Source organism: Quercus lobata, chromosome 11, assembly GCF_001633185.2.
Source record: "Quercus lobata isolate SW786 chromosome 11, ValleyOak3.0 Primary Assembly, whole genome shotgun sequence".
NCBI lineage: Eukaryota > Viridiplantae > Streptophyta > Magnoliopsida > Fagales > Fagaceae > Quercus > Quercus lobata.
This window is the reverse complement of record NC_044914.1, coordinates 16677357-16704421: the sequence shown is the minus strand read 5'-3', so window position 1 is coordinate 16704421 and position 27065 is coordinate 16677357. Positions and strand designations below refer to the sequence as shown.

The window sequence follows — 27065 nt, the reverse complement described above, 5'->3', positions numbered from 1 at the left end:
TTTTTTTTTTTTTTTTTTTTTTTTTTTTTTTTTTTGGTCGTTAACTTGATCTAGTTGTTCTGACTACTATGATGAAAATTAGGTTATAGTTTTCCTTTCTTTTCCAACATTAATGTTGAGGCAAACCTTGATTTTTATGAGGTTCTGAGTGGTAGGAAAATTCAAGTTTATAAGCTGAAAAGAAAATATTATGAGAAGGCAATTAATTAGCCCCCAAAAAACAAAAAAACAAAATCCATTCAGGAAGGTTCAGACTTCAGAGTAGGTGCTTCAGTTTAGTTGTAAATTCCAGTACATATAAACGCATAAGCTCTTTCATTCATGTTAGTGATTGAAGGACAAGAGGCATCCATTAAGGTTTAAGCCAACTGCTCTATTTTTAAACTAAGTTCCTCTTTCACCTCCCAAAATGTTCTGAGAGTCACCCACCGACACTATGTTTTTCAAGCATTTTTCTTCTTTTTTTGTGCATGTCTTTTGCGTGGCTACACAAAGACATAGAGACGATAATAGGTTCCACGATACAAAATAACTCAAGCTATAATTTCACGTTTGCAGTAATATTCAAGTAAACGATAAATACATATGTTGAGACCAGGGACGTAGCTAGTCATTGACTTTGGAGGCAATGCCCCCAATTTTTTTTTAATATAAATATATTTTATATATATTGATGATGCTAAGATCGTCAATAGTTGGGTTCATCCAGAGGGTTTCTAATATGAGCTCAACCAAGTTCTTGCGGTGTGAGTGAAAAAGGGAAATCCTCTTAGGTGGTCATTGGTGTGGTGTTGGCCATGGAGTCTCCGATGATAAAGTCAACAAATGGAGCTCAAAAAATAGAGAGAATTTGGTAACAAGAGTAAAAAATGATTAGTGTGTATCTACTTTGTCTGGGACTTGGTAGGTCCTATAAATAGGCTCTTCTTACTAGCCGTTGTCCTTCTTAAATGGTGACTTGAAAGCTTTTTGGTAATGCCTCAGGCGTACTTAATTCAGCCTTAATGGAGGTTCCAACAGTCTCATCACTGATATGTAACCGTCGGGGCATTGAATAGATGTTTTTATGGCGCTCTATCCTCATCCAGGCTGGCTCTTCAGGACGAGAGTAATTACTCGATCTATCAGTAGCCCCCTTATTCTGAGATCGTCCTTGCGTGTGATGACGATCTTGAGAATATGAAAGGTTATTTGTTCAGATGTGACTTTTGAGATTTTTGTTGTGTCTACATTTAATGCAGAGTGGCAGCACCATACGTGTCGTGGCCACGTCGTGCACTCTGAGTGGTGGATAGCAACGTTTTATTCGAGGGACTTTTGGGTTTCCTGCAGATTTTCACTTTTCCAAGCCTAGCTTTTAAACTACTTAGTTGTTCCTCTCCTTCTTTACTTTTTCTCTTTCTCTCTCTCACCATTGTTGCTCTGAACTCTTCCTCTCCAAGCTCCTTGAACTCTAGCAACTTTTTCCTTTCTAAGCTTGGTTTTTCCATTTTGGAGGTATGATTTCTCTTTCTTTTACCTTTCCTTTTTACAGCGAAGTTTTTTCTACCTTTCTTTTTCAACTTAAGACTATGTACTAATTTCATGGTCCAAAATTCTAAGATTAGAAAGCTTTATCCATCCGTTTCTTTCTTTTTTGCTTGCTTAGGAGCATCTTTTGGTTCTTCCAGTGCTTGTTGCCCCCCAATTGAAGGTTTTGTGTCTAGGAATAGTGGTTTAGGTTTTATGTTAGTTGATTTGTATCCTTTGCTACATCAGTCTTTGAATTGGTTTAGGGAGATGGTAGGTGAAAGAGAAGGGGTATTTGAGGTGAGGTCTAGTAAGCTTGAGATGGGGTTGTCATCTAGTGATGACCCCATCGAGGCGGAGGGAGATACCGCTACGTTTGGCCTTTCATTGTCTAGACAGAGGGAGAATAGGCCTTTCCACGCCCTTAAGGAGGAGTATGCCTTAGACGCTGATACCCTTTTTAGGTTTAGGGATAGATTTCAATTCCCTGAGGAGGTTAAGATTCGACTTCCTCATGAAGGGGAAAAGGCTTATACTTTTTCGCCAAGGGAAGTGTGCTTCTATGATGCTACTTTCTAGTGTGGCCTTAGATTCCCTGTCCATCCGTTCATCATGGAACTCTTGAACCACTTCAACATTGCTCCTGGGCAACTTATGTCAAACTCATGAAGGATAGTAATTAGTTGTATGGAGATTTGGATGGTCATCACTGAAGGTAACATGACCAGGTTAGACAACTTTGTTCACCTATATCGTTTAAAGGAGTCTAAGGAGTATAGGTACTACAGCCTTGTGCCCTAGGTTAAGAAGGCGAAGATTATCACGGATCTTCTTTTGTCTTTTTGGTATTGGAAATCCAGTTGCTTCTTCGTGTCTAGAGATGGATGGGAGACTCTTTCTGAAGACTTATAGGGTGAGGTTCTTAGATTGCTTTGTCGGTGGTGGTCCCTAAGGCTAGGTGCGTCGTCCTTTGCTTATTTCTTAACAGTTCTTTCTCTTTTCAATTTGATTCGTCATTAACCTTGCTTGTTGTGTATTTGCAGTTAAGGAGCGCCCTAAGCTCAAGAGTAGGTACAAGGAGTGTGTCCAGGTAGCCACTGAGTATGCAAAAACAATCGATGATTTTGACGACCTTGTCGATCCTCAAACTTTAGCTCGTCATTTCCTTGGTTCGAAGCCCTCCTTCTAAGAATGAGCCTCTTTCCAACCTGGGGAAGAAGGTGGTGCAGGTTCTTGAGAAGGGGACCCCGATTACTTCGGCCACCTCCATCCCCGAGGCCATGAAGACGGTCTCTCCTACTACTTCATTGGAAGAGCTTAGTCCTCATCCAAAGAGGTAGAGGATGTTGGCAAAAGGGAAGGAGAAGGTAGCCTCCCAAACGTCCAGCGTTTGGGATGATGTTGGCCTTGCCTTGGCGAGGGCCCATTATGTCGTCACTGCCGAGGACCTCAAGGTGCTTTCTAGCGCCCTTTTCACGAGGTTGTGAACCGCCATATTCACAAGCTCATCCAGGTGAGGCTTCTTTTCATTTGGTTGTGTAACTCATGAAGTGGGATGGTTCTTGATGCTTATAACTCTTCTCTTCTTATGATTTTCAAGTGCTGGGAGAGACAATCCACATAACTTCTAAGTACCTGAGTCATGAGGAGAAGGCAATGGTGGCAGGGTCCAAGGTAGAGGCTCTGGAGGCTAAGAACACGAAGTTGAGGAGGGATCTCATTACTGCCATGGACAAAGCCAACTTAGCCAAGGAGAAGGCCAAGGCTTTGGCTAACAAGCTTAAGGTCGAGAAGCAGCTGATGGTGAAAGAAGACAAATAGTTTCAGGCTGCAAACCAGAAGGTTAAATCCATGGCTGCCAAGGCTGTTCAAGCTTTTCAATTGACTGAAGAGTATAACACCATGCTCTTTAGTTGGTATTACAAAGGCTTCAAGCTTCTCAGTCGGTATTTGGTCAAGCATCCCTCAGGAGTAAACATGGAGGATTTGGACTTCGAGGAAGTGGACAAGGAGATGGAGGTTGACGAGGCCACCCAAGCTACTGCTGCTCCCAAAGAGAATGCTCCAGAGGATGATATTGCTGATCCTGAGGGTGCTTCTAATGGAGCAGCTGGAGGGGACAAGGCCAAAACTTGAAGCGCTTTTCTCTTTTGCTTTTGATGGTAACTCACAGGACATGCTCTAAATACCTTTTATATCATCTCTTCTTCTTACTAGCACACTTTTCTTCTTCAAGACCTTGACCAATTCTTTCACAGTCTTATCCATTCCTTTCTTCAAAGAAACTGGGTTAGCCCCAAAAGCAACTGCCAGCATCCCAGATTTGATCATTGCTTGAGCCAAAACAATTGTAGTAGTTGTACCATCACCAACCAAATCATTCATTTTGGTTGCAACCTGCAAGAAAGATATGAAGATTTACATATCTATGATTGCTTTTGTCTCAAAAAACATCAATACAACAACAGGGGAGAGAATTATCTAGCAACCATGAATGACCTCTTGGATTAGCATTGCTCCTGCATTCTCAATTGCATCTGAAAGCTCCATGGATCGAGCAATTGTAACGCCAACATTAATTACTTTAAGCGATCCAAACTCAGAAAGAATAACATTACGGCCTGCATATTTTCACTTAAAATCAATACCTCTATCAAATTAGCAGCATAAAATTTAATAATTTGATTTAAAAATACTTATATTCTCTTCTGAGTATTTCAGTATGTGTTACATCTAGCATATTATAGCTTTTTTAAAATGTCAGAAAAGTCATAAAGGCTTATGCCGTAACAGAGCCAACCCCATAAATTGAAAAATAGAAGTTCTCCAGCATAACTATTTTACATAGCCAAAGTGAGGCCACCCTACCTGACTGAAGCTTATTAAGAAAATAAGCAAATAAATATCTCTTCATAAATAAATTAATATCTCTTCAAGAAAAGCTTCAGTTACAAGCCTTCAAGGCTTCAACTGATCTTATGCCATGTTCATGATGAACAGAGCTAGCTTCCCCTTCAACAGCCTTTTTTACTTTGCTATTATTATTATTTTTAATAGACATGCCACTGAAACCATGAAAAACCAAGACCTCATACCTACAATCTTACTATTTTAGGCTTCAACCAGTCCCCATCAATGGCATTAACACAAGCAACACAATTAATGGCATTTTTTTGGGGGTTCTTCCTTATAATTATGGTGTTAGAAGCATTTGCAAATAATCTCAATCCACCATCTAGCTCACTTGAGAAGAATATAGGTTTTTTTTTTTTTTTTTGACCAAGGCCCTTAAATAATATCCTTAAGGGCATGTTCGGTATATTGTAATGGGCACTGTAATGTAATAGTTATTCCTATGATTTAGCTATTCAATAGTTTGGTTATATTTTTATTATAGGGAATAGTCATTCTTTATGAATAACTATTCTTTAAAATGAAGAATAACTATTCCTCTCTAAAAGGGTTGTAATAACTATTCCTTAGTAGATGTAATAATTTCTAACATTAATATATTTCCAAATAAATAAACTTTCCATATCCACCTAACAATTATGGAAATAAAAAAATATCAAAAAATAACTCATCTCTCTAAAATTTAAAATATATTATTTTCCAGGAAATATATTTGTATGAATGAGATATTTTCTAAAATTGATCATAAGTTTTATTCTAATGTTACAACTCACAACCAAACTAATGAATAGGTTTAGTTATTCAATTACAACACCTTTTATTTCTAGTAATAAAGATTACCATTCCTGTTGTAATCCATATTCAGTGTACCAAAAATATCCTAAGTTTTAACATTGACAGACCCCAATTTGCAAGTTGCAAGTCCCACAACAGCTACAGTTCAAGTATATGAACTTGATCTTGTTAATATTCAGCTGCAATGTGCAAAAACCAGGATGAACCTGTTTCATATTGCTTCCTAGCCTTCACAAGGATGGCAATCCCCACACCTCCCCCCCCCCCCCCCCCCAACCAAAAAAAAAAACCACAAAAAGAAACATGAAACAATTTTCAATATTTCAAATTCACCTACTCCAATAAACACTCTGCCATTCAGTGAGAATGAATCTCATGATACAATTTCGTCCTAGATTCAAAAAGTTCGTGAAGGAAATTTTTATGATAGAAAATAACAAATACACATAAATTCAAGCAGCATTGCTATTCTGAACTCTTCCAAAAAGGTATAGAATTTTTCTCAAACTCCTTATAGTCTTAGAACAACTCACATCTTTACCCCCCCCCCCCCCCCCAACCATCCTCCCTAGGGGGAAAAAATGGGGAGAAAAATTAAAATGATAATATATATAAAATTTAGTACAACTTCATGGACTAAATTGAATTTACGCATTAGAAGTGCAAGCTAAACCACAATCTCACGCAAATGCGAAATAAATAAACTTTGCAGTGAACTTGCAAATTGAAGTCCTGCAAAGTGGCACTGCAATCTTCCATTAGCCTAATTTTGTTCGGTGGCTCAACTACACCATGCACTGAAAAATTTCACAACTTGATAAGACAAAGTCAAATCTCTAGCTGGCTCACTTCTCTGAAATAGATGAAATCAGTTTAATGTGTAGCCTCCAGCACATTTCTCATTACTATTACCACTACATAAACAAAACAAATTAAACTTGGCAAACTATTACCAAATAACAATCATCCAATTGAAACTAATGTATCCATTGCAAATGATAGAGCAAGAATCACCGACAAGATATTTTTTAACCTGTAGGCTTATCATTGATCCCTTCACCGATATAAGCATAGATAGAAAATGAAATAATCCTTCTTGTTCTCAAAATCTAAAGCATAAAGAGAGTAAGAGACGGTATATAATGGTGGCAACCTAAAAAAGCTATCAAAACAAACAGAAATGAAGAATACCCAGATACCTCTAGGTCCTAAGGTGAGAGAGACAGCATCAGCCAGCTTATCAATCCCATCATTCTTTACCAAAAGATACCTCTAGGTCCTAAGGCCTCCCTGCATTCTTTACCAAAAGATACCCTCTTTGGGCCTGCCTTAACAGCAATACTCCTCACAAAATTTGTGCTTCTCCACAACCCAGTTGCCCTTCGGTTCCAATAAAGGCTCTGCAACAATAACCCATTACTTCAAACACAAAATAATACAAAGAGAAAGACATACACAGAGAGAGAGAGAGAGAGAGAGAGAGAGAGTACTTACAGAAAAGAGAGGTTTTTGACGGAAGAGCTGAAGGGAAGAGAAGGAAACAGACATATCCCTATAATAGTTGAAGAAATGGTTTTGCTTTGGGGCTTTGGTTTTGGGTTAGAGGTAGGGGTGTGCAAAAAACCGACGAACCGAAAAAACCGCTTCAAACTGACCAAACCGATGCAAAAATTTCGGTTCGGTTTCGGTTTCAGTTCGGTTTCAGTTTTATCATATAAAAAACCGATAATTTCGGTTCGGTTTTCGGTTGCAATTTCTAATAGGCCGAACCGACCGAACCAAACCAAAATATATTAAATAATAATTTGTACAAAATATTCTAGCAAAGTACCTGGTATCCTAGTGGCAAGGAGACATGCTTGTCTACAGTCAGCCCAGGTTCGACCCTTAGTAATGCCTTTTTTATTTTTCCTTTCCTTATTACCAAAACTACGTCGTTTTGGGGTTTGCTTTATAACCCTATTAATCCTATTTTCTGCATTTGTCTTTCACGTTTGGGTTTTGCTCTCTCACTTCCGTTGGCAACATCAAGAGAGAGCATAAAGAAGCAAGAAATGAAAAACCCACACCAAGAACAAGATTCAGAGAGAATCAAGAACAAGAATCAAGAAACCCACCCAAAGATCCAGAGAGAAAACATCAACAAACCCCGTTGTCGCCGCTGCCTGGAGTCTTCGCCACCTGGGTTCAATCGCCGCCACCTCCTTCGCTGTCGCCGCCTCTCTGGTTTGATTTTTCTGTCTTCGTGGTTTGGGTTTTGTTCTTTGTGGGTTTCTATTTGGGTTTCAAGGTTTTTGGGTTCGTGGTTTGGGTTTTGTTCTTAGTGTTTGGGTTTCAAGGTTTTTGGGTGTTTGGGTTTTGTTCTTCGTTTGTAAAAGGTTGTGAGTTTGGCTTCGCTGGTACACTTCTTCGCCGTTCTCTCTTTTTTTTTTTTTTTTAGGTTTTGTGTGTGCTACTTTGCTTGGTGCTTGGTGCTTGGTGTTTGTTGGTGTTTGGGTGGTGAGAAAACGTGGGAAAGCAAAGGGTTTTTCTGGGTTTGTTTATTTCTTTTGGGTTTGTTAATATTTTCTGGGTTTCTGCTTTCTGGGTTTGTTAATTTTTTTTCTTTGTTTGCTTTCTTAGAAAATAAATGATGAGGAAACCGAAAAACCGACTGAAATCGACCGAAATCAAATCCAACTGAAACCGACGGATTTCCAATTATTTCGGTCGGTTTCGGTTGAGAATTTCCCAAACGGAAAATTTCGGTTTCGGTTGGCCAACACTTAGAAAACCGACCGAAACCGAACCGACACACCCCTAGTTAGAGGGGTTTTAGTATACGACTCGGACCAGATAACGTGACTCAACTCAACTCAACTCAACTCAACTGCGTCAACTCATGAACTAGCTGCATCGTTGGAGCGGGCTTGGGCTTGGGCTTGGACCCAATTACCTTTTTGGGCCATCCTATAAAACCTAGCACAAACCAGCCTTTCACTTTTCCTCCAAATTATGGATATATATTTTTTAATCTCATTCTCAGTAAGTTATAAAATTCAGCAATCAACTATCGATTGGTAATAGAAAAATTAGTGAATTATTTTTCGAACCATCTCGATCAATATCTAATTTTCTAACAAATAAATCTTATTTTCTTGAATATATATGCTATATAATGTATTCCAATTATAAAAAATTTAGGGATGAATCTCGCCTATAAAAAAAAAAAAATCATTAGTATTTTGAATTAACGATAAAAAAAACAATAATTATGAATCAGTTATCATATATTCTAATCCTATTGTTTCTATATAAAAATTATTCACCATACAGATACTATAAAATGCCAAATAAAATCCGGTCTAAAAAATGAAAAACAAAAGTACAAGAATGAATTTTTAAACAATATGCTAAAAGACTGTTGAGATAACCATTTGTTGTATGCGCCACCAAATAATTATGAGACAAATATCCTCAAGACTGGACAATTATTTATATCGCGTAACAAACATTTTGAAGGAATAATCAAAATTATGTCCTGATGATGGCCCAACGTCGTGAGGCACCTAGCACATTAAGAGCATTCACATTAGTCTACGTATAATAGAAAATAATGTGTAGAATTTATACAGTTTTGCTTTAAAATGACTTATATCAGTTTATGTATAATTATGTAAATTTACAAGTTTGCTACAATAACTATGTCAATTTACACTAACACTATTCATTTTGCATTTAGTTGTTTATTATTTCTTTATGTATCTCGAGAATAAAGGAATAGAGTGGATATTGGTTGCTGTGTGTGAATAAAGAGAAACAATTAAAAAATATTAAGGAAAATTGATATTTTAATAAAATATAGTTTAAAATAAACAATCTGATGTGAGGTGTTTTGAAAAATGAGTATGTAAAATAAAAAAAGCAAATTCTTATGCCAAAATAAACTGAAATTTTTGCACAAGCTAATGCGAATGCTCTTAATGCACAACTAAACTCCTTAAACTTTTTTATGGTTCAAAACATGATTTTATTTAATTTAAGCTTAGAGGAACTACATTTATAGTAATAAAAAAAACCATCATTGTTTTAAAAAATTCACATAACCAATCACATTTTTAGAAATTCCAATAATTGTTGATGATTCCACACTTTCTCATACCCCACACACAATAACCATGAGCATAGCCAGTGCAAGCAACACAACCATGTGATGCATCGTGAGAAAGAGGGATTGTCATCCTATCTTCCCCACAAACACTGTCTCATCTTAAGGGTGTGTTTGTTTGGAGGTGAAATAGGATGGATGGAAAACTTTGGAGAGAAAATTGGAAGAAAAACTTTTTTGAGTGTATTTGGTTGGGTGGAGAGGAAGGAAAATAAATGATGGGATCCGAGTGTTTTTCCCCAGACCCACCAAAAAGTTTTCTCCCCAAAATGGAGAGAAAACTACAGGGAGAAAATGGGGTTGCTTAATGGACAAAAATGCCCATGTGTGTGTGTGTGGAAAATGGGGTTGCTTAATGGACAAAAATGCCCGTGTGTGTGTGTGTGTGTGTGTGTGTGTGTGTGTTGCCTCTTTTTCTTTTTTCTTTTTTTTTCAAGGACATTGCTTTCTTTTTCTTTTCTTTTTTTTTTTTTTGATTTCCTATGGGTGGCACGTTGCCTCTTTTTTTTTTTTTCTTTTTTTTTCTTTTCTTTCTTTCTTGGACGTTGCCTTTTTCTTTTTGTGGGTGTGATAATTGTTTTGTTTTGTTTTTTTTTTTTTGTTTAACTAGACATGATTTTTATTTTTTAACAAATTGGGTGATTGCTTCTTTTTTTTTTTTGGTTATTTGTCACTTTTTTGTTTTAATTGGCCTTCATTTTTTAACAAGGGTGTATGAGTAAACTTATCCAAATTTACTTTTTCCATCCCTCCACTTTTCCACTCCCTACCAAACAAAAATGATAGAAATTAAAATCTTTTCTATCCTCCCACTTTTCCATCCTCCCACCATTTTCTATCATTCTACTTTTCCACCCCTCCTACCAAACAAACCCTAAAATTCATCATTGAAATCTCACAGGTATGCTAACTAGCAGGGTTCTAGTCCTAGGGTGATCAACAGGGGTCCCCCCCCCCCCTCTCCCTCCCTAAAACTTGGCCCCATGTTATAAGTATATTAGACATATTATATAATATAATGTTCAGCAACTGAATTCATATAGTTTCGAACTTTTGTTGTTGTATTTTTCTACTTGGAAACAATAACTATTTATTTAATTAAAATAATGTTGGATGTATATTGATATAATATGTTTGTCTGCTTAGACCCCTTAATACAGATTGTTTAATTTAATGAATTAGCCAAGTGTTTATTTAGGTTAATTATGAGATCTAGGTTAATCAAAAAAATATCATATCATCTAGTGTGGAGAAAGAAATAAGACAACGATATGATTACCCAGGAAAACTTATGAAATTGTTAGTTTCAAGGTAAAAAATATGGGGAGGATTTAACCTGACCTATCCTCAAGACAAACAAATCCACTATGATAGAATGGAAATTTACAATAAATTTTCTCCCTAAAATCTAAAGCTACCTTATGTAGAACTTACTCACACGACCACATGCAGTTCCAAATCCACGGACACTTTTATCTTGAATCTGTCGCTCACAAATACCCACGTTTGTGACTTTGAAATCTCACTCAAAGATTTTAGATCATTAGCAATTGTTGATCTTGTTGCAGCAACTTTAAATCTACTGGTTCTAATGGTATAAGAATGATATCTAGTAAGTGACTTTGAAAGGAGAAGGCACAGCACCTTAGAGTTTCCTTAAAAATACTATGTGAAATTGATTTGAAACCCTAATTTACTTATTTATAACCCCAAAATGCTGTGAGAGTAACCTGTGGAAGTGTACATACCTGTCATCTCTAATTTACTTAATTTGGGAGGCCATCTATCCTTTTGTGCATGGGTTTTTGACTACGTACACATATAGGGCCATGACCTTTCAATTTGTGAGAAAAAATCTTCCAAGTTCCATATCAACCACAATTTTATTGCGATAAGTTACATATGCTCACATAATTCTAAAATGTTAGATAAATATCGTTATAAAGCTTTATAGTTGTGGACCATGCTGTGGTTAATGTAAGATACCTATTAAGGTGGATGAAAAAGATTTCAAGAGAGAGAAAGTGACTAAATTTTTGTTTTTTTGTTTTAAAAGAAAAAGAAATTAAGGAGAGATTGAAACTCATAACAATATTATTGCCATTTATTTTTGTCGTTAACTTGATACAATTGTTCTGAGATTACTAGATGAAAATTAGGTCGTAGTTTTCCTTTCTTTTCCAATATTTAAAAGGCCAAAAATGTATTGACTCCTTGTGATGAATTAATTGATTAATTAGCCAAGTTTATTAATTAATCAAATTAATATGCAAACGCGTGGTAGTACAAACAAATCACCAATTAAACTAAGTGCAGCGGAAATAAATTAACACGGTGATTTGTTTACGAATGAAGAAAACCAACACGGCAAAAACCCCACCAGGTGATTTTAAGGTCACCACTACCGAAATTCCACTATTATCACAATAAGCAGTTACAAGTAAAGGCTTAAGCCAACTGCTCCTTATCTACACCCCCAAAATGCTGTGAGAGTCACCTGTGGAAGTGTACATACTTGTCATCTCTGATTTACTTAATTTGGGAGGTCATCTGTCCTTTTGTCCATGGGTTTCTGTCTATGTACACATATAGGGCCATGACCTTTCAATTTGTGAGAAAAAATCTTCCAAGTTCCATATCGACCACAATTTTATTGCGATAAGTTACATATGCTCACATAATTCTAAAATGTTAGGTAAATATCGTTATAAATCTTTATAGTTGTGGACCATGCTATGGTTAATGCAGGTACCTATTAAGGTGGATGAAAAAGATTTCAAGAGAGAGAAAATGACTAAATTTTTGTTTTTTTTTTTGTTTTAAAAGAAAAGGAAATTAAGGAGAGATTGAAACTCATAAGAATATTATTGCCATTTATTTTTGTCGTTAACTTGATACAGTTGTTCTGAGATTACTAGATGAAAATTAGGTTATAGTTTTCCTTTCTTTTCCAATATTTGATAGGCCAAAAACGTATTGATTCCTTGTGATGAATTAATTGATTAATTAGCCAAGTTTATTAATTAATCAAATTAATATACAAACGTGTGATAGCACAAACAAATTACCAATTAAACTAAGTGCAGTGGAAAATGAATTGACAGGGTGATTTGTTTACAAATGAGGAAAACCAACACGTCAAAAACCCCACTAAGTGATTTTAAGGTCACAACTCCCGAAATTCCTCTATTATCACAACAAGCGGTTACAAGTAAAGGGTTAAGCCAACTGCTCCTTATCTACACCCCCAAAATGCTGTGAGAGTCACCTGTGGAAGTGTACATACTTGTCATCTCTGATTTACTTAATTTGGGAGGCCATCTGTCCTTTTGTGCATGGGTTTGTGTCTATGTACACATATAGGGCCATGACCTTTCAATTTGTGAGAAAAATCTTCCAAGTTCCATATCGACCACAATTTTATTGCGATAAGTTACATATGCTCACATAATTCTAAAATGTTAGGTAAATATCGTTATAAAGCTTTATAGTTGTGGACCATGTTGTGGTTAATGCAAGATGCCTATTAAGGTGGATGAAAAGGATTTCAAGAGAGAGAAAATGACTAAATTTTTGTTTTTTTGTTTTAAAAGAAAAAGAAATTAAGGAGAGATTGAAACTCATAACAATATTATTGCCATTTATTTTTGTCGTTAACTGATACAGTTGTTCTGAGATTACTAGATGAAAATTAGGTTATAGTTTTCCTTTCTTTTCCAATATTTAATAGGCCAAAAATGTATTGACTCCTTGTAATGAATTAATTGATTAAGTAGCCAAGTTTATTAATTAATCAAATTAATATGCAAACGCGTGGTAGCACAAACAAATTACCAATTAAACTAAGTGCAGCGAAAAATAAATTAACACGGTGATTTGTTTACGAATGAAGAAAACCAACACGGCAAAAATCCCACCAGGTGATTTTAAGGTCACTACTACCGAAATTCCACTATTATCACAATAAGCAACTACAAGTAAAGGCTTAAGCCAACTGCTCCTTATCTACACCCCCAAAATGCTGTGAGAGTCACCTGTGGAAGTGTACATACTTGTCATCTCTGATTTACTTAATTTAGGAGGCCATCTGTCCTTTTGTGCATGGGTTTTTGTCTATGTACACATATAGGGCCATGACCTTTCAATTTGTGAGAAAAAATCTTCCAAGTTCCATATCAACCACAATTTTATTGCGATAAGTTACATATGCTCACATAATTCTAAAATTTTAGATAAATATCGTTATAAATCTTTATAGTTGTGGACCATGCTGTGGTTAATGCAAGATACCTATTAAGGTGGATGAAAAAGATTTCAAGAGAGAGAAAATGACTAAATTTTTTTTTTTTGTTTTAAAAGAAAAGGAAATTAAGGAGCGATTGAAACTCATAAGAATATTATTGCCATTTATTTTTGTCGTTAACTTGATACAGTTGTTCTGAGATTACTAGATGAAAATTAGGTTATAGTTTTCCTTTCTTTTCCAATATTTAAAAGGCCAAAAACGTATTGAGTCCTTGTGATGAATTAATTGATTAATTAGCCAAGTTTATTAATTAATCAAATTAATATACAAACGTGTGATAGCACAAACAAATTACCAATTAAACTAAGTGCAGTGGAAAATGAATTGACACGGTGATTTGTTTACAAATGAGGAAAACCAACACGGCAAAAATCCCACTAAGTGATTTTAAGGTCACAACTCCCGAAATTCCTCTATTATCACAACAAGCGGTTACAAGCAAAGGGTTAAGCCAACTGCTCCTTATCTACACCCCCAAAATGCTGTGAGAGTCACCTGTGGAAGTGTACATACTTGTCATCTCTGATTTACTTAATTTGGGAGGCCATCTGTCCTTTTATGCATGGGTTTGTGTCTATGTACACATATAGGGCCATGACCTTTCAATTTGTGAGAAAAATCTTCCAAGTTCCATATCGACCACAATTTTATTGCGATAAGTTACATATGCTCACATAATTCTAAAATGTTAGGTAAATATCGTTATAAAGCTTTATAGTTGTGGACCATGTTGTGGTTAATGCAAGATGCCTATTAAGGTGGATGAAAAGGATTTCAAGAGAGAGAAAATGACTAAATTTTTGTTTTTTTGTTTTAAAAGAAAAAGAAATTAAGGAGAGATTGAAACTCATAACAATATTATTGCCATTTATTTTTGTCGTTAACTTGATACAGTTGTTCTAAGATTACTAGATGAAAATTAGGTTATAGTTTTCCTTTCTTTTCCAATATTTAATAGGCCAAAAACGTATTGACTCCTTGTGATAAATTAATTGATTAATTAGCCAAGTTTATTAATTAATCAAATTAATATGCAAACGCGTGGTAGCACAAACAAATCACCAATTAAACTAAGTGCAGCGGAAAATGAATTGACATGGTGATTTGTTTACGAATGAGGAAAACCAATATGGCAATAACCCCACCAGGTGATTTTAAGGTCACCACTACCGAAATTCGACTATTATCACAACAAGGGGTTATAAGTAAAGGCTTAAGCCAACTGCTCCTTCTCTACACCCCCAAAATGCTGTGAGAGTCACTTGTGGAAGTGTACATACTTGTCATCTCTGATTTACTTAATTTGGGAGGCCATCTGTCCTTTTGTGCATGGGTTTTTGTCTATGTACACATATAGGGCCATGACCTTTCAATTTGTGAGAAAAAATCTTCCAAGTTCCATATCGACCACAATTTTATTGCAATAAGTTACATATGCTCACATAATTCTAAAATGTTAGGTAAATATCGTTATAAAGCTTTATAGTTATGGACCATGCTGTGGTTAATGCAAGATACCTATTAAGGTGGATGAAAAAGATTTCAAGAGAGAGAAAATGACTAAATTTTTGTTTTTTTGTTTTAAAAGAAAAAGAAATTAAGGAGAGATTGAAACTCATAAGAATATTATTGCCATTTATTTTTGTCGTTAACTTGATACAGTTGTTCTGAGATTACGAATGAGGAAAACCAACAACCAAAAACCCTACCAGGTGATTTTAAGTAACAAGATTCCGCCTCGGCGGATGCAAGTTACTAATGAAGCCAAAAACATGACAAAATCCCTAGAAAGGGTGTAAGTCAAAAGGCTAAGTGACAAGATTCCGCCTTGACGGATGTAAGCCACTGACGAAGCCATAAACGTAACAAACAGCCCTTGAATGGGTATAAGTTAAGTAACAAGACTCCGCCTTGACGGATGCAAGCCACTGACGCAGGCACAATCCTTTAGTAGGTGCAAGTGACAAGATCCCGCGTGATGGATGCAGGTTACCGACGAATCCACGTAACAAAAAAAAGGGACAAGAACCTTGCAATAAATCAAAACAAAACTCAGGCTGTATCCAAGCCCCTTTGAAGGATTGTGAGTAAGTAGCAAATCATTGACGAATGGAGAGGTCACAGCCAAGTGCTAAGTACAAGATATGGACGAATGTAAAACAGCACAAGCATTTGACGAACAAGTAAGTATGTTGCAAATTCAATTAAAAGCCCAAAAACCAAGGGCAAATTACCATTGTTGTTATACCCAAAAAACCCATAAACACTGGGCAACACAAAAATTGTTCCCAGGACAGATTAAATTGTTCTAAAATTAGATTTACAAAAAAGCCGAAAACATGACGGGCTAACAAAAGAAAAGAAGAAATTTCCATAAGTATGAAGATTCAGGGGCCAACGACAACGTCATCACCTATAGGAGCATCATTCCTGGCAGCATCAGCATCGTCAGTAGTAGTCTTGTCAGGGACATCATCTTCAATAACAGAAGATTAGGCAGCCTCGCCAGTCGCCATCTCCTAGTCCACCACCTCAAGATCCAAGTTTTGCAAATCAACTCCGGTGGGATGCTTGAGGAGATACCGCCTTAAAAGCTCAAAGCCTTTGAAGTACCAACTGAAGAGCACAGTGTTGTACTCATCAGTCTACTGGAAAGCCTTGACGGACCTTGCAGCAATAGTTTTGAGCTTTTTCTTGGTTGCCAGAAGCTGTTCATCCTTCTCCAAGGTCAACTAACGCTCAGCACGAAGATCGTCGGACAAAGTCTTGGTACTTTCCTTCAAGGTATTGACCTCGTGCATGGAATCAATGAGCTTTTTCTTCATTTTAGAATTCTCCTTGTCCAGGGCCACCATTTTGGACGTTAGTGATGCCACCTTGGCCTCCTAAGTGAGGTACTTAGAAGCAATGTGGAGACTCTCCCCCAACACCTGAAAGGAAAGGTTAAGTCGTCAGTAAAAGACGGATAAATACCAAAAGCACACGGGCAGATTACCTGGACGAGCTTATGGACTTGTTGATTTGCGACCACGTTGAAAGGCACGTCAGCAAAAACCTTTAAGTCCTCGGCCGTAACAACTTCGTGTGCCCTGTCCACAGCTAGACCTTGATCTCCCTATATAGTGGATGAATGAGAATCAGCCTTCTCCTTCTCCTTGCCTGATATACGCTGCCTCTTTGACGAAGGAGTGGGAATCTCGTCAATCGAAATGGCTGGAGAGATCGTCCTCACGGTCTCAGCACCGGAGATGACGGGAGTAACCGAAACAACTGGAGTAGCGAACGGGCCTTTCCCAGTCACGCACACTCCCTTCTTCCCGATATTGGATAAAGGCTCGTCCTTCTTAGACCTCATCTTGGCATACATGTCTCTGTTGAACTTAGTCGTCATCTCTGTAAGAAGGAAACACTTAAAAAAAAAAGGGTGCTTAAAGGGAAGTTAACACTAACGAAGTCAATACTTACTCTTTTTTCCCTTGATGTCGATGTTGCGCAAGACATAGGGAGATGGGTCTGGGCCTAAGCAATAGAATGCTAGCGTCCGTTGATCTACAAGGTCCTCCCAACTTTCAATCGTCCTGGTGTACTCTATCGCCTTTTCAACACGATCTTGGTATTTGCACTTTAACTTAGGACGTCTCTTAACTGCCAAAGAGATAACTACAAGAGTTAGAGACGGACACATAACCAGAATGAAAATTAACAAACGAGGAGAAACATTGACGCACCTAAGTTCGGGGTTCCCCACCGACGGAGCAACCTTGGGATATCACCCCAAGCCTCGCTAGAAGGGGTTTCAAAATCGTCACCTGACACGAAAAAGAAACGAGACTTCCAATACCTGAATGACGAGGGTAAGCCCTTGACGATCCTAGTCCTCCTCGCCCAAGGTACTAACTCATAATATCCATATTCTTTTGACTCTTTTAAACGGTAAAGGTAGATGAGCTCACTCACCTTGATCATATCCCCGTTAGCGGCCAACCATATTTCCATACAGTTGATCTCGATCCTCCATGAATTGGGCATAAGTTGCCCGGGAGCAATGCCAAAATAACCTAAAAGCTCCATCACCAACGGATGGACGGGAAGCCTAGGCCCACAAGTGAGAGCAGCCTAGTAGAAGCATACCTCACCAGGGAAGAAGTGGCATGCCTGATCCTCACTATTGGGCCAACGAACACGAACCCGTTCAAGAAATTGAAATCTATCCTTAAACCTAGCTATGGTATCAGCGTCCAGCCCGCACGCCTCCTTGAGGGCGTAGAAAGCCCTAACTGAACAAGGGGCAGAGATGGTCGTATCACCCTCCACTGGGCCATTTCTAGATGACAACCCAATTTCAAGTTCACTAGATCTCACCTCCGACATCCTCTTCGCTTCACCCTCAAACCAAGCAAGTGATTGGCCTAATATTGGAGATAGCTCCCCTAAAACCACACTCAACCCACAACCTTAAAAAAAAAATCCCTAACCAAAGGAAAAAAGTCACTAGAAACACCTAAAGCCGCCCCTAAGTGAGCAAAAAAGAAAGAGACCGAGGGGCAAGCTACCCTAACCTCAGAGGAACTAACCATGAAAAGGGGAATAAAATCCTGAAAACCCAAAAAACAAACATAACCACAACAAAACAAAGGGCAAAGAAAAATCAGGAACTCATAATAGGTTGTGAAGGAAAAGAGAATAAAAGAGGAGGAAAAGAGGAGCGTACCTTGAAGAATAAACGATTGAATCCAGAAAAATTCGAAAAATGTCGCTGGAGCAGGGTCGGAACGGTCGTAGGAATAAACGGGAAAAATAAAACTCAGAGTAAATGATTAAAGTGAAGGAAAGGAAAGTTTTGAAACCAAGACCCAAGGAAACTGAAAAATAGCGGGAAACCCAAGGATCATGCCATTAACTCCATCGATCAGCATGCGCCACGTGGCCACATTGCGTGTAGCGCCGCCACTATACATTAAATTCGGAGTAGAACCCCAAGAGTCATAGACAACTCAGGAAAACTTTTCGTCTTCTATGGTCCTCATGACACATCATAAACGACCACAGAACTTGGGGGCAACTGATGGGAATGACGAGATTACGTCTCCTAGACGAAGCCAACACTCATGACGAAGTTGTCCTGGGACGAAGAAACCAGTCACCATCGATGAAGATAGGGAAATCATTCAATATAATCAATCGATGACTTGGGCAGTTACAAAACTAGCCAGGTAGACCGTTAGGAGCCTATTAAAAGCCCCATTATTAGGCAGGAGGCATTACTAAGAAAGGCATTAACGACCACAATAGCTAGCAACCAAAGTCACATATATAAAGCCCCCATACTGTCAACAGAAGGTACATACACACTCTGAAAAACACTTATTATTATCTTCCTTATCTATTTCATCTCATAGAGCATTTTCCTATTCTAACTTTGGCATCAGAAGCGTCATGGTAGGCACCACACCGGTGACCATCTCTGTGGATACATTCACACAGACCGAAGGTTGGTTCCATCTGCCTACTTTGACTGATGAACTCAAGTTTCATCAGTAATTATTTAAATTCTCTTGAATATATTTGAATGTTCTTAAATTTTCTTATGTGTTCTTCACATATTCTTGGTTGTTCATCACATATTTATACATAAACACTAGTTTTGATCCTAAATCCATATCAAAAATATGAAAAACATGTTTATTTCATAATTCTTTCAAATCTTTGAATCTAGGATATCACTATACACACACATTCACTAGAATTTATTTTTCAATCCAAATACAATGCTTAATAAATTGAATTACGGTCATCACATGCACGCACTTTAAATTCAACATGCAAATTGATTGATATCATATTGGATGATGTGATATGAATATTGGCCACTATAGTCTAGATGACCGGTTTTACTGGGCAAGATAGGTGCTTAACACCTTCCCACCTTGTAACATAGCCTCCGAGCTTAGATCAATGGTTAGTAGATCAAATGCTTATCCATGTAATTTTCAATTTCTAGATTGTAACTAGGAAACAAAGCAATGTACTTTATCTTAGATTGTATCTAAGACCAAGCCGTGTAATTTTCCAAGGATCAATGTAAATTCAATTTCAAATTAATAAAATGAGGAATTTTTCAATTATGGTTTTCTTATTTTTCCAATAATTAAATAAGTGGCGACTCCATTGTAAAACCCTTAATCTAAAGGGGAAAATATAACTAGTCGAACCTCCATTTTGAGAGGCAATATAACACGACTCCACCCATTCACGTGGGTTTGGTCCAATAACTTAAAAAAAAGTGGGCCGAGGGCGCAGTCTCTCACATCCGCCAAAATGACTTGGCGTTCAGAATGAATGTCTCGTCGAGAAAAGTTCTCCGAGAAGGCCTTACGAGCATCCTCATCACGAAAATGAATATATGAAGGAGTAGGATCAAAAGACGAAGATGCCCCAGAATGAAGAGTGTTCTGGGATGGAGTAGACTTACGTTTAGGTGCCATAGACACGACTAACGTAAACGAAAAGAAAGGGAGAGAGAGAGACAATCAAAAAAGTCCTAATATATGTTTGTTCATTTTGCTTTTAAATTTTTTAAAATTCTCTTCTTTGTTCCATATCGACCACAATTTTATTGCCATAAGTTTTGCTCACATGCTTCAGGAAAGTCAGAAAATACAACTGTATTGTTATCGTTAAAAAATTGTCCATGCAGCAAGGAGAAAGGTTCCAATTATTTATAAGTACGAGCCTCGGTGTAAATATAAGTACATATAAGCGCACAAGCTTTTTCCTTCATGCTAGAGTTTGAAGGACAAGAGGCATCCATTAAAGGCTTAAGCCAACTACTCCTTATCTATAACCCCAAAATGCTGTGAGAGTCACCTGTGGAAGTGTACATACCTGTCATCTCTAATTTACTTAATTTGGGAGGCCATCTGTCCTTTTGTGCATGGGTTTTTGTCTATGTACACATATAGGGCCATGACCTTTCAATTTGTGAGAAAAAAAATCTTCCAAGTTCCATATCGACCACAATTTTATTGCGATAAGTTACATATGCTCACATAATTCTAAAATGTCAGAAAAATATCGTTATAAAGCTTTATAGTTATGGACCATGTTGTGGTTAATGCAAGATACCTATTAAGGTGGATGAAAAAGATTTCAAGAGAGAGAAAATAACTAAATTTTTGTTTTTTTTTTTTTTTTTTTTTTTTTAAAGAAAAAGAAATTAAAGAGAGATTGAAACTCATAAGAATATTATTACCATTTATTTTTGTCGTTAACTTGATACAATTGTTCTGAGATTACTAGATGGAAATTAGGTTATAGTTTTCCTTTCTTTTCCAATATTAATATTGAGGCAGAGCTTGAGTTTGATGGGTTCTGAGTGGGAGGAAAATACAACTTGATAATCTGAAAGGAAATATTGTGGGAAGGTAATTAATTAGAGGAAAAAAAAAACATCCATGCAGGGAGGTTCTAAGTATGTGCCTTAGTTATAACTTGTGAATATTAGTGCATATAAGCGCATAGCTCTTTCATTCATGCTAATGTTTAAAGATTTTAAATTCTATAAGAATGTCGTGTAAAACTAAAATCTTATACCCTCCAATCCAAACATGTAATGTCATCTTATCACATATTAAAAAATAAGCACAACCACATTTGATCAATTCTAATATCCATTTGAAAATCCAACTCCACCATGTTATCTTGACAACTCATATCAAGATTAGTTTAGATTGCAACTCAAATTTAAATTCACTTATCAAGTAATCAATGGGCCATACGCTATGAGTTGGGTCAAACTGACTCAATTACTAACACTTGGAAATCAAATTGATCATCTTGACATGAACTTTCTTAGATTTTTTTTATTTATTTATAATAATGGGAGAAATATATTTATTCTGAATGTGAAATTGCACATGTACCAGCTGTCATCTCCCACTTGCTCAATATGTCCTTTTGTGCATGGCTTTGTCCACCGACATGTAGGGATTTGACATTTCAATTTGTGAGAAAACCACATAAGAGCATATAATTCTAGATAAGAGAGAATGACTTTTGTGAACTATTCTTTTACACGTATTAGGTGAGTTAGTAAGCTTATCTAATTTGCATTCTATATAGAGGTAATTAATTAATTAGCAAAAAAAAAGGTCTATGAAGGGGAGGTTCTAATTACGTGCCGCAGCTGTATCTATAAGTACCTAAGCGCAGAATCTCTTTCGTTCATGCTAGTGTTTGAACTTTGTAGGACAAAAGGCACACATTAATAAGGCTTAAGTTATGCCTCTGCTCCATTTCCAGACATCATGGGGAGACCATTTCCTCTCTTATTATAATGGCTCCGAGGTGTGTGTGTTATATTACGTGAAAAATTATCATTAATTAAGTACATATGTAAAATAGGCTTGATAACAGTTGCTTGTGTTTTTGGATAAAATAATAAGATAAGGTATGTAACCAAGACAAACTGTTTTGCATCTAAAAAATGAAGACGTTAAAAGTGACATCACTTTTGACAAATTACCGATTGTAGAGTAAAAAAATGAATCGAACTCAAGACTCTTGTTTTAGTATCATGTTAATTTACCCATCATCTGAAAAGTTTAAGCTATTAGCAATAATTCTAACATCTTTACATTCAAATTCCTATACTAACTTAGTTTAGTATGAAATTCATGTAAACCATCTTCACATATATCATTCAGATGACATCAGAAAGGAGAAAACTATGATTCTCAACTCAAAGATAGAAGAGAAAAGGGGAGGAGCTAGCTGTCACTGATATATGTTTGTTCATTTTTCTTTTAGTCCAAGAAAAATTGAAAAAATCTCTTCCAAATTTCATATCAACCACAATCTTATTGCCATAAGTTTTGCTCACATGCTTCTAGAAAATCAGAAAATACAATAGTCAATTGTATCATTATAAAGCTTCATAGCTGTGGTTAGTTAATGCGAGATACCTACTTAAAGGTTGAAAAAAAAAATCAACCTTCATTAAAAGTTTCAAAATAACACCAAAGATAATCTATTAAAAAAGAAAAAAAATGAAGGAATGCATTCTTAAATAGACTTACCCTACAAAACGCGAGGGCCTTGGGCCTCGTTTTTTAAGGCGCGGCTATAAAAAATGCGGCCCAAGATAGACTGAAGTCGCGTTTTATAAAAACGCGGCTTAAAAAAACCTTAAAGTCGCGTTTTTTACGCGGGGCCATAGAAGGGTGCTTAGGCTGCGTTTTTTTGAGCTAAAAACGCGGCCTAAGGACCTCCATATTTAATTTTTGGGCAAACTTTTTTTTTTTTTTGTTTTCCTTAACTGTGGCCGAATTTTAAAAATGCGGCTCTAGCATATCTGAAGTAGCGTTTTATAGACGCGACTTCAAATTCCTGCGTCTTTAAAACGCGGCTTCAAACCAAATTTGAAGCCGCATTTTAAAGACGTGGCGTCAGACCAAACTGGGGCCGCGTTTTAAAAATGGGGCCTCAGATTTTGCCTATAGCCGCATGTTAAAAATGCGGCTTTAGGCTTTGTTTATATACCATTCCTTCAGACATTTTCAACCCTAGCCTCTCAAGAGCCCGATCTCAATCCTCACTCTCCAAGACTCGATCTCAATCCTCACCCTCCATCTCCAATCTCACCGTCACCCTCCATCTCTCCGATCTCTAGGGATTGTTTAGTGATAAAGAACCCTTTCTCTAATTCAACAAACCCTCTATCTCTCTCAATTTCTCGCTCTCTCTGACTAGCTAGGGTTTCAGCTCTTACTGGCAACGAAGGACACCAAAGGTACTACAATTTCTAGGGTTTTTCCTTCTCTCCACGCCCACAATCAACAACCTTCCTACATTTTTTTCCTCTGATCGTGGAAACCTCAATTTGAATTTTCTGCAGCACCGCAACAAATTTCTGCTTCCGAGCTGGATCGTCGTTCCGGCCAGAATTTCGTCGTCGATTACATTCAGGTTTTTGCTTCTCTACTTTGATTGTTTCATTTTTTTGGTTTTGGTTTGAAATTGGGGTTCGAGTTCCCGGGTTCTAGGCTCCTCTAGTGAATAACTTATAACTATTAAATAAATACATTTGTAACAAATTTATATATAATATAAAATTGAATAATTTAATTTATTTTGTTAGGCTTCACAAAAGTTTGTCACATTAGTTTTGAAGCCTCATAATTTTCTACATCACGATATTTTTTTTAATAATTTTTTACGTTTTAATTTACTTTTAAAAACTATTCTACTGTTTCCCTCTTTCGATTCTTTGCTTCAGTGTTCAAGAGCCCCCCTCTGGCCCTCTCCCTCTTTTTCATTGCAGATAGATGATGTCGGTAAAATGGGAGCAGTGTAGGGATATATTTAGAAAAAAGAAAAAGAAAAAGGAGGGGGTGGGGGAGGGTGTGGAAGTTAATAATTCTTGCCAAGCATATGCTTATTTGGTTTTGTGATCACAATGTCTATGTTTAGTCTCTCTAGATATTTCAAACACAAATTTATTCTACCTTCATACTTTCAAAACAGGTTAATGGCAAATTTTGTTAGAATTATTGAAATAGGTAACGAAATACATCTAACCCTCAATTTCTTTTCAAAAGGTCTCTATACTAAATTTGTTATAATAATTTAGTTGGATGTATCTTTCAGAATACATATTCATCATCCAAAATATTGTTTAATTCATGAGTTTGTTGTATATTGTACTTATATTATTTGAAAAAAAACATAAGTTTTGATTGTGACTAATTAAAAGTCACTGAAAATAATTGCCCAACAAAAAGAGAGGTTTGGGGCACGTGCATAGTATCAGGTGTCATTAGTTCAAGAGGCATTTCCTTTGACTAGTATTCTAAAAATTATAATCCTAATTATACAGATTTCGCAAAAATCAACCAACTAGCAATCAAATTAGAAGCAATGCAGCAAATGGATGAAAATTATGGAATACGAGTCTCATCACACATGCTTAGAGACTTTTCTTTTTTTGGTTTAATGTCAAAACTTGCATTTCAACCCAATTAAGGTATATGCATTTGTCCCACAATATTTATGCATTTTCCAATCACTAATATTACTAGGAGTGTGATTATACATAGCACCACTCACCCATACAAATTAATAATTATCAAATGTAACCAAAGTGCATGCCTCAGCTATATCTATAAATACCTAAGCACATAAGCTCTTCCTCTCATGCCAGTCTTTTGAAGGACAAGAAGCATACATTAAAGCTTTTGCTAATTGCACCATTTCAACACTAAGTTGTTCTCTCACCTCCCAAAATGTCTCAACAAATTTCCATGGCTACTGCTCAAACCCAAAATCAAGATGCTAAGGTACATCGTCGCTTAGCAAATTTTCGTCCAAGCTTATGGGGAGACCATTTCCTCTCTTATTCTAATAAATCCGAGGTATATATCTCTTCCACTTGACATGTTAGGCTACATAATAAAATTAATATTCTAATATAAATTGTGATTCATTTCATAGCCAATATTCAAATGTCATGGTCTTAAAATACATCATCTTTAAATGACAAATGATGCTTATAAACAGTGGTAACATGTTAATTTTTTATTTCGATTTCCAATTTTAGGAAACTATTGATGACTTGGAGAAAGTCCAAGGGTTGAAGGAAGAAGTGCAAAGGATGTTGATGGCTCCCATCGATAATCTTCTAGAAAAGTTGGAGTTGATTGATGCAATCCAACGCTTAGGAGTGTCGTACCATTTTGAAGGTGAGATTGATGAAGTATTACAACAAATTCACAAGTATCATTATACGTGTGATGTCCAAGAAAGTGATGATGCTCTTTACACCGTTGCACTTCATTTTCGATTACTTAGACAACAAGGTTATAACATTCTAAGTGGTAAGCACTCTTTTGCTTGGTTATTTGTTTATTTAAGAAAACTTACTTTATGTTTGGATTGAGGGAGATGAGAGAAGGGAGCAGGTGATTGGAATTTGCTAAATTTTAATATATTCTGGCTTCCTTAAATCCTTCCCCTCTATTCTCCTCACCTCTCCCTCCATCTCTTTTCATTCCAAACATATCCTCAAACAAGCTAAAAGTTAATTTTCATGATCACGCATTCACTTCCATCATTATTTTCATATCATCTACTAATGGCTCATGCATGCCTTGTGTTGGGTGGTAAAGTAGATATCTTCAACAAATTCAAAGACAATATGGGAAACTTCAAGGAATCACTTACTAACGATGTGAATGGAATGTTAAGCTTTTATGAAGCTACACATATGAGGGTGCATGGAGAAGATATACTTGATGAAGCACTTAAGTTTACTACCACTCACCTTGAATCAATGGCGATTAATTTCAGCCCTCCTCTTGCCACACAAGTAAGCCATGCTTTAAATCGACCTATTCGAAAGTGCTTGCCAAGGGTAGAGGCCAGGAGATACTTTTCTATCTACCAAGAAAATGCTTCACCTAATGAAGTTCTACTAAACTTTGCAAAATTGGATTTTAACATGTTGCAAAAACAACACCAAAAGGAACTTAGCCATATCTCAAGGTAAGTTCATTAACTATATCTCACTACATTGGTGTTGTTCTTAAGCTTTCATAAGACATGATTTGACCAGCCAATTTTTGTTGAAATTGTAATTTAGGTGGTGGAAAGGTATAGATGTTGCAACAAACCTATCTTTTGCACGAGATAGGATGGTGGAGTTATACTTCTGGGCTTTGGGAGTATACTTTGAACCCCAATACTCTCTTGATAGGAAGATGCTAACCAAAATAATGTGCATGATATCAACCATAGATGACATATATGATGCATATGGCACACATAAAGAACTCGAGCTCTTCACAGACGCAATTAAAAGGTTTAATGCAAGCATATAGGATCCTCTTCATCTCCATTTGAAATGGAATGATATCATGATTCAAATTAAATATTATAAATCTAAAGATATATTCAAAACGACATCACTTAAAATTTTAAATGATAGAGTACTCTATGCACTATCAAATTAAAAAAATAAAATCGTAACCATGAAATGGATTTTCTCAATTTCTATTAGAATGGAGAATATCATTTTTCAAGGTCGTATCTTTACCAATAAGGATGTATCTTTACTTGCAAAAATATTAATTAAGCCCATATTAACCAATGGATGAAAAATAATGTTTTTAAAAATTAAAACGCTAAAACTATTACCACTTTTTAAAAAATAAAAATAAAAAATTATCTTCTTTTAATGTATAACTGACTGTTGGTTTTATTCATGTGAAAGTTTTAGAGTATAATACTTATAGTGTTCCACACACAGAAGCTAGAAAATCACTTACTCTCTCTTTTCTATCTCAACAAAACAAAATTGAAATCTACAAATTAAAAAAAAAAAAAAAAAAAAAAAAAAAA

The 27065-nt window shown here is 36.3% G+C and overlaps 3 protein-coding genes across 13 annotated transcripts in view; 1 reads left to right on the top strand and 2 right to left on the bottom strand.

The window, feature by feature from the left end:
* Window positions 1-248: 248 nt before the first annotated feature.
* On the bottom strand, window positions 249-20757 carry LOC115968181 (chaperonin 60 subunit alpha 2, chloroplastic-like). 9 transcript variants are annotated; one of them, XR_004086687.1, is made up of 4 exons: window positions 10783-11226; window positions 6417-8765; window positions 3999-4130; window positions 249-3906 (listed from the first exon to the last, which is right to left on the bottom strand). XR_004086687.1 is itself a non-coding variant. In XM_031087497.1 (3 exons), exons 1-3 carry the CDS (start codon window positions 10810-10812, stop codon window positions 3691-3693), a joined length of 348 nt encoding a protein of 115 aa, XP_030943357.1. In that variant the 5' UTR covers window positions 10813-11226; the 3' UTR covers window positions 249-3690. The 9 variants fall into 9 exon arrangements, 1 of the variants encoding a protein (XP_030943357.1); XM_031087497.1 differs by lacking the exon at window positions 6417-8765 and having other exon boundaries at window positions 4009-4130; window positions 10803-11226; XR_004086688.1 differs by lacking the exons at window positions 249-3906; window positions 3999-4130 and adding an exon at window positions 5776-6131.
* LOC115968179 lies at window positions 15340-19103 on the bottom strand. 3 transcript variants are annotated; one of them, XR_004086685.1, is made up of 4 exons: window positions 17399-19103; window positions 17136-17315; window positions 16666-17063; window positions 15340-16600 (listed from the first exon to the last, which is right to left on the bottom strand). XR_004086685.1 is itself a non-coding variant. In XM_031087495.1 (4 exons), exons 2-4 carry the CDS (start codon window positions 17739-17741, stop codon window positions 16786-16788), a joined length of 801 nt encoding a protein of 266 aa, XP_030943355.1. In that variant the 5' UTR covers window positions 17742-18265; window positions 18382-19103; the 3' UTR covers window positions 15340-16785. The 3 variants fall into 3 exon arrangements, 2 of the variants coding, with proteins under 2 accessions (XP_030943355.1, XP_030943354.1); XM_031087495.1 differs by having other exon boundaries at window positions 15340-17063; window positions 17399-18265; window positions 18382-19103; XM_031087494.1 differs by having other exon boundaries at window positions 15340-17063.
* Window positions 20758-24811: 4054 nt separating the features above from the next.
* The window catches only part of LOC115966472 ((-)-germacrene D synthase-like), a 16857-nt gene continuing 14603 nt past the window's right edge, over window positions 24812-27065 (top strand). Inside the window, exons 1-4 of the mRNA XM_031085704.1 lie at window positions 24812-25081; window positions 25267-25543; window positions 25835-26210; window positions 26308-26526. Coding sequence (XP_030941564.1) covers window positions 24953-25081; window positions 25267-25543; window positions 25835-26210; window positions 26308-26526 — 1001 coding nt within the window. The 5' untranslated portion in view covers window positions 24812-24952. The remainder of the gene's footprint in view (window positions 25082-25266; window positions 25544-25834; window positions 26211-26307; window positions 26527-27065) is intronic.

Excerpts from the sequence above, each read along its gene's own strand:
- LOC115968181 (XM_031087497.1), bottom strand. Across the intron at positions 3,907-4,008 it reads GAGCAATGCTAATCCAAGAG|GTTGCAACCAAAATGAATGA; the intron begins GTCATTCATGGT and ends TCTTTCTTGCAG.
- LOC115968179 (XM_031087494.1), bottom strand. The coding sequence starts at position 17,741 with ATGGAGCTTTTAGGTTATTTTGGCATTGCTCCCGGGCAACTTATGCCC. Across the intron at positions 17,316-17,398 it reads GTGGGGAACCCCGAACTTAG|TTAAGAGACGTCCTAAGTTA; the intron begins GTGCGTCAATGT and ends TCTCTTTGGCAG. Across the intron at positions 17,064-17,135 it reads CGACATCAAGGGAAAAAAGA|AGATGACGACTAAGTTCAAC; the intron begins GTAAGTATTGAC and ends TCCTTCTTACAG.